We start from the raw sequence: 17269 nt of genomic DNA on the forward strand, positions 1-17269 counted from the left end.
ATGGTCATACAGAAATAGTTAAAATACTTCTTGAACAAGAAGGAATTGATATTAATGCTAAAAATATTTATTTGTTTTATTTAATATTTATTTTAATAATTTGATATTTGAAAATAATATTTGAAAATTATTTAAATTATTTAATACAGCACTTATTGAGGCATCTCAAAATGGTCATACAGAAATAGTTAAAATACTTCTTGAACAAGAAGGAATTGATATTAATGCTAAAAATATTTATTTGTTTTATTTAATATTTATTTTAATAATTTGATATTTGAAAATAATATTTGAAAATTATTTAAATTATTTAATACAGCACTTATTGAGGCATCTTTTAATGGTCATACAGAAATAGTTAAAATACTTCTTGAACAAGAAGGAATTGATATTAATGATAAAGATATTTATTTGTTTTATTTAATATTTATTTTAATAATTTGATATTTGAAAATAATATTTGAAAATTATTTAAATTATTTAATACAGCACTTATATTTGCATCTCAAAATGGTCATACAGAAATCGTTAAATTACTTCTTGAACAAGAAGGAATTGATATTAATGATAAAGATATTTATTTGTTTTATTTAATATTTATTTTAATAATTTGATATTTGAAAATAATATTTGAAAATTATTTAAATTATTTAATACAGCACTTATTGAGGCATCTTTTAATGGTCATACAGAAATAGTTAAAATACTTCTTGAACAAGAAGGAATTGATATTAATGATAAAGATATTTTATAAAATATTGAAACCATTAATTATTCATAAAAGTTAACATTAACTATATAATGGTTTTTTATTCTAACGAGCATTTGTTAATATTATCTATTTAATGTCACACTTTCAATATTTATATACTAGTAAACCGAAAATTTTTTGTGGTAAAGGGCAAGAGCACACGGTGTTTGTCAATGTAGAGAAAACATATAAGACTCGGCATTTCCTGATAAAATTTATTCATGCTCTAAATTTATAAAGAATAATAAATTTTTTTTTCTTTTTACATAAAAATTTTTTTGTTATTCCATCTTTATATAAAAATATTTATGTTTTATTTCAAATATATAAAATGATAAAGTGTAACAAATAAAAACATTTGTCAGACCAACAACATAGCTATAACATCTTAAAAAGAAAAGATATTTTGTCAAAAACTTGAAAAGATAAATGTACTTGTCACAGCCTATACGAAAACTCGTAATTACAAATATCAAAATGTTACTGGAATTTTATTAATCTTAGCTTTACTTTTTATCAGGTTTTGCTGATGCGCTGTATCTCTTAATGATGCTCCACATCTTCCACTGACACTTAATTATGTTGCATTTATAATTTATCTTTTTTTCTCCGTCTTTTCCGCTAATTTCTTAAAATAGTTCATCAATATCAATACCATATATTTGCTCCATTAATATATGATAAAAAGAGTAATTAAATTTATGGAATATTTGCAGGTATTGCTTCATTAATTTTTTAATACAATTTATAATTTGAAAATCACAGGGTTGTAAATAAAGAAGTCCATTATTAATAATATTTTTATGTAATCTTTTTAAACAATGATAAACATCATTTGAATATAAAAATACATTATCAAGTATTTGACTAATATTTACAATTTCATTATTCCATAAACTTTTAATATTATCAAATTCTGTATCAAATCTTTTTCTATAACATGGATCTGCATCGCCTCCAACAAACTTTATTTGAATGTTTTTGAATGAAAAAATGATATAAAATATAATCTAAACAATTTGTTATAAATTTAACAGCCTTAAATTATATAATTCTTTAAAATGTGCATTTTCATTAATTTCTACCCTTTTGGGGAAGTCAGCTGGTGTAACATTAATACTTGGTACTCTAAATGAACCTCTAATAATTATAGATGTAGCTTTTTTTTTTTTAATACAACTGCAGTATATTGAGTAAGGTTTTTGTAATGCCACAAAATAAAAATTTTTGATTTTCCATTAATTTATATTTTTTTTTTAAAACTCAAAAAAAAAAAAAAAAGGATAAATCTAGTGTTTGAAAGATGTGAGAAGTGTGGGATGGATATGTAATGACCCATATGCTCTTAAAATTTCTTCTAAACAATTACATCTTGCATTACCCATTAATATGACATCTTTTTCTTGTAAGTATGTATAATTTTATTAAATTTGATCTATATAAAGTATTAAAAATGTTGAAATATATTCCTTTAAAAATTTTCATCCATATATATTCGTTTTCCTTTGTCTAAAAATAATATCTTCCCCATCTTGAACAATTATACATTCAAAATCGTATATTTTTGATAAGAACTCACAACATTTTTTATAGTTTTAAATACAACAAAGTATCGTATGATAATTATATATATATACAAGTGGAGTAAAATTTATAACAATCATTAAATATTATACATACATTTGATTATATTCAAAGATTCTTTTATTAATGTTCTTTTATTAATCTAATGATGTCTTAAAAATAAATTAATTATGCATATTAATGTAAGTTATTTCATGGTCTATCATATTTTAAATTGATAAAATATAAATATTGATCTATGATATATTCTATTAATAAATTTATTGAAAATATTAGTTACAAAGTATTTTATACATTTTAAACTTTTCTTCTTGCAAAACATGAAAAAAAATTTAAACTGATGAATGTTTGAATTGGTCAATAATATTATTAAATTCGAAAATACTTTTTGCTTTGATAACCATTGAGAAAAAATTCATTTTATTTTATATTATTTTTAAATTAAAATACAATTTCTGACTGTTTATATATCCTAGCATGTCATAAGATAAAGAAAAATTTCAATTTTGTTTTTATTGATTTTGATTTTTTGATGAATTTTTATTTCATTTGCTATTATTATTATTGAAACAACATGATGAAGCATATCATTCACTTCCTTTCTTCAATAAACATTCATTTAATATATCAAGAATTAATTCACTTTGATAAGATTTGATATTTTCATCTTTATTAAATGTAAAATATTTACAAAAACGTGATTTTTGAAGAATTTCTTTTAATTTAGATAAGATTGGAATTGCTTGATTTCGAATAAAATTGTGTATTAAATCAAATTGCAATTCTTCTTCATTATCATCAATTCCTCATTGATAAATTCCAACATCATGTTCAAATATATTATTTGAGATATTTTAAATACACGAAATGTATTAGAATAAAATCTTGTATAAGGATCAATTAATTCATGTTGAATAACAAGAACTCGAATTTCAACTGGTTATATCTCTGAAAATCCTGTTTTATTCATAATATTAACAAATTCGGTTAAATATAAAAAATTTCCAATACATTCACCAAATAACATTTTATTTCGTCGTGCTTCTTCATTAAATGGTTTGCTTGAAAAGATATCTGATATATAAACTTCTCCTCATTCTTTTAATACTCGATGAATTTCTACAAATACTTTTATTTTATTGGTAATTAAATCATTAACATAATTCGAAATAAATATATTAATTGTTGAATCTAAAATTCCAATATTCTTCAACAAAACCTTCTTTAAATTCGATTTTTAATGAATTTGAGAATTGAAAATAATGATAATCAAGTAAATCATTCGCAATTTTTAGTTGTTCTGGTGTTATATCAATACCAATAAGATGATCTTCTTTACCTGTTAGAACTGATGTTACAAAAAAATATCGTCATGTACCACATCCTAAATCAAGAATCATCAACCATTTAATTGATTCTGGAATTGATGTTCTACATCCATAATATTTCTATATAACAATTGGATAATTTTTGTTAAAGTTTTTACTTTTTTTTCATTTTTATATGAAGTACAAACACATACAGAAAATTTGAAATCATTTGTTTGTTGAACATCTTTTGAATAATAATCTTTTACATCATTATATAATTGTTTTAGTTTCATGATTTCTTAAAATGAATGAATTCAGAATCATTCCAACAAAATTTATCGCACTTAAATGTGTGAATGATTCTTGAAATTGAATAAATTCAACAAAATTAATGAAGTCAAATATTAATAAATGTTCTTCTTCATTATAAATAAATAAATAAATAAATAAAAAAAATTGTTTAAAAATTGTTTATATGTTTGAATCTTTGTCGTAAATTTTAATTTTCTTCGTCTTCATCTTCGTCATCTTCAACTTTAGGTGCAAGGTAATATTTGATGTAACCAGTGTCATCATCCAATTGATATAACACAATCAGCGGACGGCCTGTCGAAAGTTCCAGAATAACTTTATCTGATAACGGCGATGCTTTCGTGAAATAATTCAAATATTTAAGCGCAAATGATAACTCTAACTTATCAATAGAACTATCCATTTCAATATCAACTGGACGATCTTCGACGGAATCATATGAACTCAGCGTGATGCTGCCGTTGCCAAGTTGCCCACTCGCATTGAAAACAACTGTTTTAGACTTAACTAAAATTTTAACAGTATCCCCAAACTGTGTTAAATCATGGCAAATCTTATTGAAATCACTGGATGATAAAGTAATACGAACTTCTGGTTCTGCTTCTGGAATAGATAACTTATCTGTGTCAATGTCCATCAAAGCTAACGAAAATTCAGAAAATCGTCCACCATTCTCAAATTGAAACTTAAGTTGTGTATGGTCAGAATTAGTAGATAATGTTAACGTGTCTTGACTATCTCCACACTTAAGAATTTTTTGTATAGAAACTAAGTTAACACCTAACGTTTCATTGTCGGCACATGTGAACTTGTCAAATGATTTGCTGTTCAAATTCATGCTAACTAACGCACAATGTGAGGAGTCCATCGCTTGTAAAGAAAGACCTGATTCATTACATTCAAGATTAGCTTCATCAACAAGTTCTTTTAATGCGTCAAGAATTTTACGTAAGGTTTGTGGTGCAGAAAGACGAGCTTCCATTTTGAAAAATGCGAATTCGCGGGAAATCGAAACAAATCACTATACGTTTAAATATAATTGTATCGAAGAACCGCCAAAATGCCAAGTGTCAAAAAAATTGTCAGACGTAAACTTAACAAAATTCAGTACGTTACGATGAATCTTGAAATGTGAACTTGCCTTCACACATCCTGTTTTTTTCGAATCGTGTCCGCACATGTTTTAATTATTGACAGAAAATTTCTCTTTGCGATTATTATTGATCATTATGATGTAATTCATCGAATGTAAAAAACTGTAATTTTATATTGTTCAAAAGAATTCATAAATAAAGAGCAAGAAAGAAAAAAAAAAATATATTACAATTGCTTCACTTGAATATCAATTATCTTACTCTATTCTAAAAAACATCACATAGTTTCTCTTTTATCGTTTGAATCAGTAGAATGGACACGTATACAATTGAGGTGTGTTATGTCTTATAAGAATTAACAATTGATTTACAAATCTTTGCTTCCTATTATGCTTTTACTTAATTATGAATTTCAGAAAACAATAGAAACAACGTACAACACTCATTTGTAAAATCATATCCAAATATATTGGATTTCGAAATCCAAAATGACTCAACAATTTTAGAAATCACAGGATTAAGCTTGTGAATTCCACAAAAAATTCTTTCTGACATGAGACAATGTCTTCTTACATAAAAAATAAAACCATTCAGTTTATTTAATGATTTAAACATTGTTTATTGGCGTTACTGAAATCAGAATAAAAGTTATTGGACATTTGAAAAAACAAAAAGTTAAATATTATCCCCAAGAGATACGTATCATTTAACACATGTTTTTGAAACATTTATGATGATAAAATATGATATTGATCTCCGTAGATCGAATAGGCATAAAAATTATTTGAGAATACTTTGGTGATAAATTTTTATCAATTGCTTAATATATATATATTAAAGTGGTTTCCCAACGATAGAATCGAATGAATGAAAAATCATCGGATTTATATTCAAAAACTGAAGTGTTTGCAAACCTTTCTGCAACCACTTTATCATGGTGTCATAATTTTTTATTTTTTTGAAGTACATTTCGATGAATTTTTAATAGTTAAGCCCAAAGTTTGAATTTAGTGGAACTTTTTGGAGTTATTTTTATTTTTGTTTGACAAAAAATGTTGAAAGAACTTATAAAACAATTCCAACAAGAATTCCCTTTTTTGATGTTTTCCTGCTATCAAAGAGTATCGTCTTTGTGACATGCCGATCAAATCATATACAAAAGTGATATCAATGAAGGAACTTCCCCTCAAACAAAATGACCAACGTTCCTGCGGATGGACTTCTTTATAATCAAGTTAAAGCTGGCCTCCAAGACATAAATCCGCACACGATATCGAAAAAAATCACAGAAGTTTCCAAAAATACAAAATATTTCGAAAGGCAATCTGAAAGGTCAAAAGTAATTGATGACATGAATGAAGAAATGTCTAAGAAACTCCGTGAAGCAGATGCAAATGATTTACATTTAGCAAAACTTCAAGTTGATTCTTATATTGAAAAACTTGAAAAAAAATTATCATTTGATCGTATTTATTTCCATGCTGATCTTGATGCCTTTTTTGCATCCGTTGAAGAAGTTGATGATCCTTCTCTTGTTGGGAAAGCATTTGTTGTTGGAGGATCAATTCGTCATGGGGTTGTTTCAACATCATCTTATGAAGCACGCAAATATGGAATTAGGTCTGGGATGGCAATTTTTATTGCTCTTTCATTATTTCCTGATTTAATCATTGTTGATCATCATGGAGATAGATATGTCGAAATGTCGAAACAAGTTCAGGCCATTTTTGCTAAATATGACCTGGACTATGTTTCTGGAGGCTTAGATGAAGCATCTCTTGATGTTACTGAGTACATAAAAAATCAAAATATTTCACCAGAAAATCTTGCAAAAACGATACAAGCCGAAGTTTTCCAAAACACTAAACTTACAATTTCCATTGGCATTGCGCACACTCGCCAACTCGCGAAGATTGGAAGTGATATCAATAAGCCAAATGGAATTTTTTCTGTGCCTCGAAATGCCGATGAGTTGAAATCCTTTATGAATTCCCTTAAGATTCGTAAGATCCCTGGCATTGGAGGTGTTACTGAAAGGAAATTACAATCATTAAATATCAATACGGTAAAAGATGTATTTGATAAGAAGGCCGAAGTTTGGTTTCTTTTCAGCCGAAAGTTTCGTGAATTTCTTTTTCATGCTGTAGTTGGGGTTCCATTTGAAAGAATTAAAAATGATAAGCGTAAATCGTATAGTACAGAAGGGACATTTGACGCAACTGATGACATTGTCAAGCTAATGGATTATGTAGAGCCCATGTGCCAGAAGATCTCTAATAAGATGCAAAGAGAAAATTTGCTATTCAAAACAATAACCGTTAAATTCAAAAGTGCCGATTTTAAGAACTTTACAAAGGCGGTTACATTAAATCAGTTCACCAACAAATATTCTGATTTATCTGCTGCTGCATTGAAGATACTTATGGACGAACATAAGACACAACATATGAAATTAAGATTAATCGGTGTTAAAGTGAATAATTTTTTATATCCTGGTGAAATGCGACAAATGACATTAATGGAATGTGATACAACACCAAAACCTTTGCAACCAAAACCTAATAAAGAGAACGAGAATGAAGAAGAGTATGAAATGGAACCTCCTGTTATTGAAGAAAAAGAAAAAAAGAAAAAAGTTAACAAAGAGAAAATCGATTACTTTCTCTCCGACGAATATTTGGATGCGCTAAAGAATAATGAAAACGTGAAAATGAAGCCAACTCCGGTTATGCCAAATGGAACTAAAAGTAAATCGGAAAAGAAAAAGCGGAAAACTTATTCAATTAAATCATTCTTTAGCTCTGAGAATGATAAATCGGATGACGATATACATAGGGCGCAAGAGTGAATGCGTTGTTTATAAGTAAATAATATTATGAAAATGATTTCTTTTATTCACTGCAATTGTTATTTTAAAATGCGAAATCATTAAATTACATTCGTATTAATTAATTTTTGTTGTAAGAAAAGTGATAATCATTTATAAAAGAAACTCATACTGTACAAATAAAAACATTTATTGTTATGTCGTAGACAATAGATTGTTGGAATAAGTATCAAGGCATGAATTTATGATGAAATTTCATCAAAAAATGAAGTTTTTGATAACTTCAACGTTATGATCTCTTCTTCAAAAAATCAACTTATGATACTTCAGAAAAAATATCAATTAAATATTTAACAATGCCTTTAATTCATAATGTTCTCCCAAGAAGTGTATTTTAGTAATTAAAACAATATGAAAAATGAATACACAAATTATTTTATTCCGAATATACAAATATTTTTCTTTTGCTTATCTTTTCATCCATATGACTCAAATTTTTATCATCGTACAAAGTTCAACTCCATTTTAAGCATTTGATTGCCACTTCTGTATAATGTTGGCAAATTTACGGCGAAGACGTTTAACTCACGCACGTTTACTTTGGGGTAGCCAAACAAATGGACAGGTCTTTAAATGATTTTATTGAGGCTGTAAGAAACGCCCCCACTGTTGAACAAGAGAAAAAAATAAGGTCCGCTGAGCTTGCAATAGTTAGAGCAAGTATTAGAGAAGATGATCCTTATCAACGACCAAAAAATGTATCGAAACTTATTTTTCTTGATCTTCTTGGGGAGAACACAAAATTTGGCCAACTTGAAGTTATAAAATTAATGACACATGAATCTTTTTCATATAAAAGAATTGGATATATTGGAGCTGGCGTACTTCTTGACGAAGACACCGAACTTAATGTATTAGTCACACATACAATCACTAAAGATCTACAAAATCCTGATCCAAATATCCAATGTCTTGCATTAACATTTATTGCAAATAATGGCTCACCAGAAGTTTGCCGTTCTGTAGCTTCTGAAGCCAAGAAATGTCTCACGTCGAATTGGCCTCGCGTGTTAAAAATGGCAGGAATGGCTATTGTTCGAATTATTCGAAAAAATCCAGATTTATCATCCTCGTTTAAAAACAGCGTTCAAAAGCTTTTGAACCATCATTCACATTGCGTTATTCTCTCAGGAATGAATCTTGTTATTGAAATGATTCAAGCAGAGCCAAAATTTGTTTATACATGGCATCAATTTGTAACTCCTTTTACAAAGATATTAAAGAACTTAGCTAACTCCAGAGGTTCCAGAGAGTTTAGTTATTCGGATTTTTGCGATCCATACATGCTTATCAAAACATTAAAGATTTTGGCATTATTAGGAAAAACATCAGATGAACTTGAAAGTATTCTACAGACAATAATATCATCAGTAGATACCAAAAAGAACACTGGTTGCGCAATTCTTTATCAAGCCGTTGATACAATTGTATCAATTTCAGCAAAACCAGCTCTTCGTGGTTTAGGTTTTAACCAAATTGGAAGATTGTTATCTACGCGCAAAAGTGATGTAATTTATTCAGCACTTTCAGCATTTGCTCGAGTTTTGTATCATGAAAATGTATTAATAAATCGTGGTGGTGTCGATTCAATGGCTCTTCAAAGACACCGAAACCAAGTCGTTAAGTGCCTTCGTTCTAAAGACCCATCTATTCGACGTCGTGCACTTGATGTTATATCTGCATTAATTGATGAACAAAATATTGTTACTCTTGTTCCTGAAATCTTTGAGTATGTTCATCTTACTGATCCTGAGTTTTGTACTGAACTCATTACCAAAATATATAATGCAACTCAACGATTTGCACCTAGTCTTGAATGGTACTTTGATACTGTCTTTAAAATGCTCAAAGAATCAGGGAGCTATATCAGTAGTGACATTGTCGCTTCATTTTGCGAGCTTGTCTCTAAAACTCCAGAACTACAAAATCAATCAATTCAAAAGTTAACGGTCGCACTTAACGAATCCCTTGACAACCAAACTCTACTTCAAGTTGCGTCGTTTGTTCTTGGCGAATTTGCACCTACAGACAATGGTATTACAGATAGTATGAAACGTTTATTAACCCTTCCACAGACTAAGACTGAAACAAAGTTATATATCATAACTGCACTCTCAAAAATGGCAACAAGATTTGGAACTACAACAGAAACTTCAGATTTCTTACGTGATAAATTAGAGTCATCAAACAATTTAGAAATACAACAGCGTGCAGGTGAAATGCGAAGATTACTTCTTTCACAAAGCCTTTGTGCTCCTGTTCTTACGTCTGTATCAGGAGCTGAGATCAGTTCCGAAGAGAAAACAGCCAATATAGGTTATAATACCAATAATGATGATTTAGATGATGATCTTCTTTCACTTGTTATGGATACACCAGCTCCAACAACAACGCCTACTCCAGCAAAGAATACCACCTCTGGTAGTCTTATTGATGATCTTCTTGGATCTTCAATACAATCAAATGCGCCGCCAGGAGCAGATGAGTTATTGCGGAAAGCGGATTACATTGTTTATGGACAAAAACAAATGAACCCAAACGACAAACGACAGATTGCCTTACGAATTATTGTGAAGAATGCGACTAAAGAACCAATGACAAACATAAAAACAGAATATGAAGTAACTGATGGTTGGAAGATAATGGTACAACAACAGTCAAGTAATGTTATCAGAGATGAAAATGATATGATGATGCAGGTGATATATTTGCTTCAAGAAGAAATGAAACAATTCGCATTGAAATTCAAAATTGAATACTCCATCGGTAACCGCCACTTAACGGACGTTTCTGTTATAACGAAAATTTAAATAAAGTTTTTGCTTTTTTTTGGAAATAAGAAAATGGTTATGCAATGAGACAAGCACATAAATGAGCTGTTCTTTAAAAATTTAAATTTTTTAAAAATTATAAATTAATTAAGTTGAACAAATTGAACCATTATTTTGAAATGATGAATATCAACAACAATAACCCATAAAATTCTCAAAATTTAAACATATTCATAATTAAATGTTATGATTTTTTTTCAAAATTTGTATTTGATAATTAAAAATAACACAATTTCATAATTACTCAGAGATTTGCAACTGATCTTAATGCAAATAATAGCCATAAAAGCAATTATTGTACACTAATAACGTTACATAAAAAAATCATAAATTAATAAATATCATAAACCTCATTTATTTCAAAGGTAATTACCACCGTGAACTTTCAGACACGTAATGAAGAAAGTTCTGTAAGAAATTGACCTTTTACTTTTGTATAATACATAAATTGTAAAAACAACCTGAATAAATTTGGAATGTAGAAACATAGAATCTGTTTAGAAAATTGAAAGTTCTCCACCTTTAATAGTCTTATCAGTAAAGCCAAAATCAATACCGATTGTTGGTGGTGATTCGCAAAGATTTGGCTGACGTTCTTCATCGTCATACTTGCTAATGTGAAACTGTTCGAGTTCGTCATTGAATGGTGTAATAGGACGAGGAAGAATTCTGCCTATAATGGATGGGTCTTCAGTGAAGACACCAAGGAATGGTGAGGATGAACACTTTGGTTCCTTTTTATGTAAGTCTTTTGCGGGTAATGGGTCGCAGCAAAGCCAAAGGGAATTCATCCTCGAGGGGAATGATTTTCGATAGGAAATTAATTGAAATTTTTGTGTAATTTTCTGAGCGCTAACGGACGTTGTCATTCAATTCCGGGATGGAACACAAACCGCAAAAAGTAGTCAATATTTGGCAGAAACTGAAACGTGTTTTGGATAAACCTGTGAAAAAGACACTTACAGCTTACCTGAAACCGAAGTAATAAAGCTCTGAAAAAGAAGGAATTTTTGGTTACAACAGATGTCATTTTTAATAAGTTGATCATCAAATTTTGGTATAATATATAAAACTTAACATAGATTTGTTATACCGATTGCATGTTGACGCTTAAAGTCTTAATGAGTAAATTTCACCTCCATAAGTTATAGAATTGATTGATCTTTTATCAACATTAAGACTAATTAATTTTCCTTTGTATGTAAAGCGTAATGATTTCTTTTCTGGGTAAAATGCTTCTGAAGTAAAAACATGACCTGCGTCATCAGCAAAGCAAATGAAGTCAACTCCTTTGTGTGTGAATGTACACATTTGATCAACTTCGAACCCCATTTTAACTCTTTTCATTATAAATCCATTTATAGTTGCCAAAATAATTTCTTTGTAACAATAAATAATAATCATTCCAAATACCTTTGTGATATGTATAGACAATGGAACATTATCTAATTGGATATAATTTACGAATTTAGCCTTGTGAATCGAATATATTAATACTCTACAGTTTGATGTGCCACATACAACCGTTGAATAATGATGGGAAAACGTAACGGTCGACAGCGTATCGGTCAGCGTTGAGAATTCTACGTAAACGTCCTCCAGCCGTTTATTCAAAAAGATCTTCACTTCACCTGATTTTGACGCTGACAAAACGAAACTTCCATCGACAATTAAAAAATCTGTATTTTCGATAGAAGTTTTGATTTCTTTTTTGTTATGTGATATATCATATAATTTTCTAGATTTTTTGGATATGACAAATATATTTTCACTTGAAGGAAATAAAACATTTGAACAAGATTTTGGTATATGGTCAATTTGAGCTTTTGTAAAACCATTTTTGTTAAATATAATTTTATAAATGTTATCATTTATATCTATAATTACAGCAAAATTTGGTTTTGCATAACGGAATATTCCATTTTTTAATGATTCATTTACATTATACATCTTTAATGTATAAGAAATTTCATTTTTATTCTTTAGTGGTATTGGTAACGGAATTAATTGCGATAAATTCGAATTCCTTGACGACTTATCATTAACAATTCCAAAGTTATCTTCAATCCATTTAATAGTTTCATTACTTTCTTCAAGTGCTTTATGATTTAAATAAATAAATTCATAAATCGAATGATATTTATCTGAAACATTTAAATCATTTTGATTATTGTTATTATTTAAAGATAAAAATACTTCAGGAAACATATAAAACTCAGGAAATGAATGAATTTTAATTTCATTTGCTTCTAATTTCTTATATAGCTCATCAATTGAATTTAATACTTCTGTTTGTTTAGATAAAAATGTAAATGGTGGAATTCGACCTAAGTAATAATGCAAATCATTTGACGTTGTACTTAATTCTGCCTTTTTATCTAATACTTGATTAGGTTTACTCCATGGGAATATGAAATAGTTGTTACTATCATTATAACTTCGACCTGAAAATGTATTTAAACATAAAATCATATTAAAATTAGATATCTTCCCTTGGTAATATTTTTGGTATATTTCTTGTGATTCGAAAAATTTAGTATAACTTGTATCCTTTTGGAAACATTTAATACTCGGAAACTTTAAATTTGCCAAATTTGAAATCGTTTCAACCATGTTGGAAGGAGTTAAGAAATCAATGAGAATTGATCGTCCGTCAATAGAAATGAATTCAATTGCCGTTGTAATCTGCGACCGTTTTTTTAATAAAATGTTTCTAACTCCTAAAGGTGAAATAGTTTGGATTCTGTTTTGATAATAAATTTCTATTTTATCATTATTAATTATGAAAATGCAATCTAATTCTTCATTAATTTTTATTCTTTTACATTTAACTTTATACATTTTACCTTTTGGCACTTTTACTTTATTAAACGGTATTTGGTTTTCAAAACTCAGGAACCGTTTAAGTTTCGATGAAGAAAAACCGGTAATGATCGACGACCGTTTAAACAAATAAACATTTAAATTCCAAAAAGTGTTTTGATGCATAAAATGTTTTGAAATTGTTTTCCAAATTTTCTTTTGGTTTAAAATATTTTGTTTTTTTATACTTCATTAAAGGAATCTGAGGGTTAGGTATATCATTAATAAGTTTCACTTCATTTTTTTTTTTTTTTTTTTCAAGTTCTATTGATACTTTAGAAAGTTTATTCTGTGCATCATCAATCATTGGCTTAATGATTTCTTTTAATCCGAATTTATTTAATTTTAACGAGAACATATTTGGATATTTAATTTCGCCAATTGAATAACTAATACATTGCAAAATAAAATCATTAAATTGTTGACTATTTTGTAATGTCGGTAATAAAGAACGCATTAATGTTAACAAAGTATTTTCATTTTGACTAATTAATTCAGGTCGCGATAATTGAAAGGTATACTTTATCGTCTTACTTTTTTGTATAACTTTCAAAATGTTTCCTAAACTAAAAACTTTTGAAACTTCTTCTTCTTTATCATAAGGAAAAGGCGAATTACTAAATGATTTCTTCATAGAGTTTGAATAATGAGAAGGCTTTAAAAACATAGCTCTAAAACATAACAACAATAATTGATTATTAAATTTATATTTTCGGATTAATAATTGTTCGATAATTATTTTAATTAATAAAATGTTTAATTCGGAATAATTAAACATTTCTAATATTGTCATAGCTTTATCTATGATTTTAATGCCAATTTCATCTTTAGATTGTGTTTCTAATACTTGTATAATTAATTGTGACAAAAAGTAATAAATTTTCATTTGATTTTTTTCATTTGTTTGACTTGCAAATATTAATGGACATAACATCCATAATTCGTTCTTTATTAATTCGGGTATTATATCTTTATTTTTACATAACCCAAAGAATGTATTTGATAATTTCTCTTGAATTTGTTCATCGGCATTACTAAATAAGATTAAACTTAATGAAATTAATCCAGGAAATCGTTTATGTTGTGAAAAGAATTGGATTAAATTATAAGAGTTTTGATGATACATTAGAAACAACAAATATTGTTCGAAATATTTTGTATCTCTAAAACATGGTAATATTATATAACTATAGTTTTGATCAGTTGAAAAATGTGATGACAATAAAATTTGTACAATTTTATCATTAGGTGGGAAAGATTGGAACAAAATTGGTAATATAGATAACATCTTAAAGATGAATTGATAATTATTACAATAATCAAGTTGTTGTAATATAACTTTTATATCATTTTCTGTTACTAACTTTTGTGATCTTGCAGCAATTATTTCGATGAATTCATCAGTAATATCTTCTTTCTCAATAAAATACCTACAAAAATCAGGAAATATATGTGGAATAAATGTAGGTGTTAACGTATAATTAGAATAAGTTTCAAATACAATGACTTTATAATGTTTAAATATCCGATTTATATGTGGTGACTTATTCCAGATTTCAAAGTTTACTATTAAATGATCTAAAACATCGAACATTTCTTTTTCGGATTTAGTTTGTTCCAAAAATGCGTAAAACTTTAAATATATATTATATGTAAAACATTTTGAATTATTTTGTTTTAAAAAGAATGAAAACAAATGAACATATTTAAAAACTCGATTACCAAAAAATATAATAAATGAATCAATTAACATTTCGATTTGACTTAAAGTACAATTATCAAAGAAAAACATAATTGGTAAATAATAATAAATATTAAAGTCATTTCTAAAGATTTCATAAAAGTTTGGAGTAAAATTATTAATATTCGATAAATCATTTCGATAAAAAATTGTATTTAAATTCTCGGGAATGATAAAGTTATAACCACTTTGATATATGATATCCATTTCATCTTTATTTAATTCTTTTAATATTATTGCTATAGATCTTAATTGGAAAGAAGATCGTGTAACTTCTTCAGGGAAATCATAATCATTTTCTTTGCCTAAATAAATTTTAGCATTCGAATTAATATTACAATCAATGATTATATCACTTCTACGTATTAACTCTTGATTAGTTCTAGATGCTAAATAAAATGTACCATTTTCAGATCGAAATGTTAATGTTAACATAGAGAACTTCCCAAGAATTAAATTATCATTTAATATGAAATCTTCATAAGTATTTGGATCTGCATAAATACGTAAGAAAAATGAAGTTCGTTGAATATAAGCTTCGATTAAATCATTTGTATTATTTTTTATTGTGAAAATAACTAAACGCGAATTAATTTGTCTTGAAAAATATTGATCAATATATAGCCATAAACATACTGAAAATGAAGACAATAATTTTTGGATTGGTATCATTAATGAATCATCAGTAATAGTTTGACTTAATAATAATGAAAAAAATATCATTTTATTATATGAATATGTAACAAAACTCGCTAATATATTACTTAAAAAATCAAATGATAATTCATTAAATTTATAATTCGATTTGTTCTTTATTGTGTTTTCGTCAATTTCAACTTTATCATTGTTTTCATCTTTAATAAAATGTGGACAAATAATTTCCATAACTTTATTCGCGATTACATTTGAACTTTGATTCATTGCGATCTTTATAAACAATGGAAAAATTGTTTTAAATATTAATTCTTTTGTTATATTATTAAATTTAAGTTTATGGAATATAAAATTATTGGGAAAATGATTAATAAATTCTAACAATAATAAATCAACATAACCATAATGTAATTGAAGAATATTACAAACAGAGAATTCACATAAATTAATTAAAGTATTTAATATCTTTTCTGTTTTATTATGTGCTGAATAAACAGAAATTACAAATAATATAATGTTTGGATTTTGTATTAAAAAAGATGAATTAAAATTAACAGAAGTACTTTTAGCTATTAAATCAATTAAATTTGTTTGAATTGTTTTATTTAACTTAATTTTATTTAATATTTCATACATTTTTATTAACGAATTACTTTCTAAATCAAAATGGAACAAACAAATGTAAATATTAATTCCAAGTTTTAATAAATTAGTAACTAAATCGAAATTAATGATATTTAAAGGTAAAAAGTCAATTAAAGTCTTAAATATTTTTGATGAACATAATGCTAAATTAGGAACCAATAAAACACAATCATTTAAACATGAAATGATTCCAATGAATATTTTATTAGTATTATCTTTTGTAGAAATGGCTTTAATTGTTGATTCAATAAAATCAATTGCAGGATTTGATTCAAATAAATTTGAATTAATTAAAATTTCTTTCAGTTGTGATAATATAATATTACGAAATTGATCTTCGAAAAACGCAGATAAAAATGACATTGTGAAAAATGGTAATTGGAATGTAGTTAATGTAAATGATTTATATTGAAGAAAGTTTAAAACTAAATTAAATATTTTGGATCGTGCTGTTAATGCTTTATGTTTATATTCATTATCAATGACTTTATATAAATTTCGTATTCGGAAATCTTCTTCCATTAATATATCGAAGATTTCTTCACTTTGAAATATCGATAAATCAGGAACTAAGTTTAATGACTTTTGGATACGAAAA

General features: G+C 27.0%; 4 protein-coding genes across 4 annotated transcripts; 2 read left to right on the forward strand and 2 right to left on the reverse strand.

Moving 5' to 3' along the window:
• Positions 1-4144: 4144 nt before the first annotated feature.
• Positions 4145-4939, reverse strand: GO595_006335 (proliferating cell nuclear antigen; the record flags this gene model as incomplete). Its single annotated transcript, XM_067919677.1, has 1 exon — positions 4145-4939. One exon carries the CDS (start codon positions 4937-4939, stop codon positions 4145-4147), a length of 795 nt encoding a protein of 264 aa, XP_067773515.1.
• Positions 4940-6246: 1307 nt separating this feature from the next.
• GO595_006336 (ImpB/MucB/SamB family protein) lies at positions 6247-7899 on the forward strand (the record flags this gene model as incomplete). Its single annotated transcript, XM_067919678.1, has 1 exon — positions 6247-7899. The coding sequence occupies one exon, from the start codon at positions 6247-6249 to the stop codon at positions 7897-7899; it is 1653 nt and encodes a 550-aa protein (XP_067773516.1).
• An 809-nt stretch (positions 7900-8708) lies between these two features.
• GO595_006337 (Adaptin N terminal region family protein) lies at positions 8709-10748 on the forward strand (the record flags this gene model as incomplete). The annotated part of the gene is made up of 1 exon (XM_067919679.1): positions 8709-10748. One exon carries the CDS (start codon positions 8709-8711, stop codon positions 10746-10748), a length of 2040 nt encoding a protein of 679 aa, XP_067773517.1.
• Positions 10749-11266: 518 nt separating this feature from the next.
• GO595_006338 (uncharacterized protein) lies at positions 11267-11560 on the reverse strand (the record flags this gene model as incomplete). Its single annotated transcript, XM_067919680.1, has 1 exon — positions 11267-11560. One exon carries the CDS (start codon positions 11558-11560, stop codon positions 11267-11269), a length of 294 nt encoding a protein of 97 aa, XP_067773518.1.
• Between the last annotated feature and the right edge of the window lie 5709 nt (positions 11561-17269).

Source organism: Histomonas meleagridis (genome assembly GCF_020186115.1).
Source record: "Histomonas meleagridis strain 2922-C6/04-10x chromosome Unknown contig_43, whole genome shotgun sequence".
Classification (NCBI taxonomy): Eukaryota; Parabasalia; order Tritrichomonadida; family Dientamoebidae; genus Histomonas; species Histomonas meleagridis.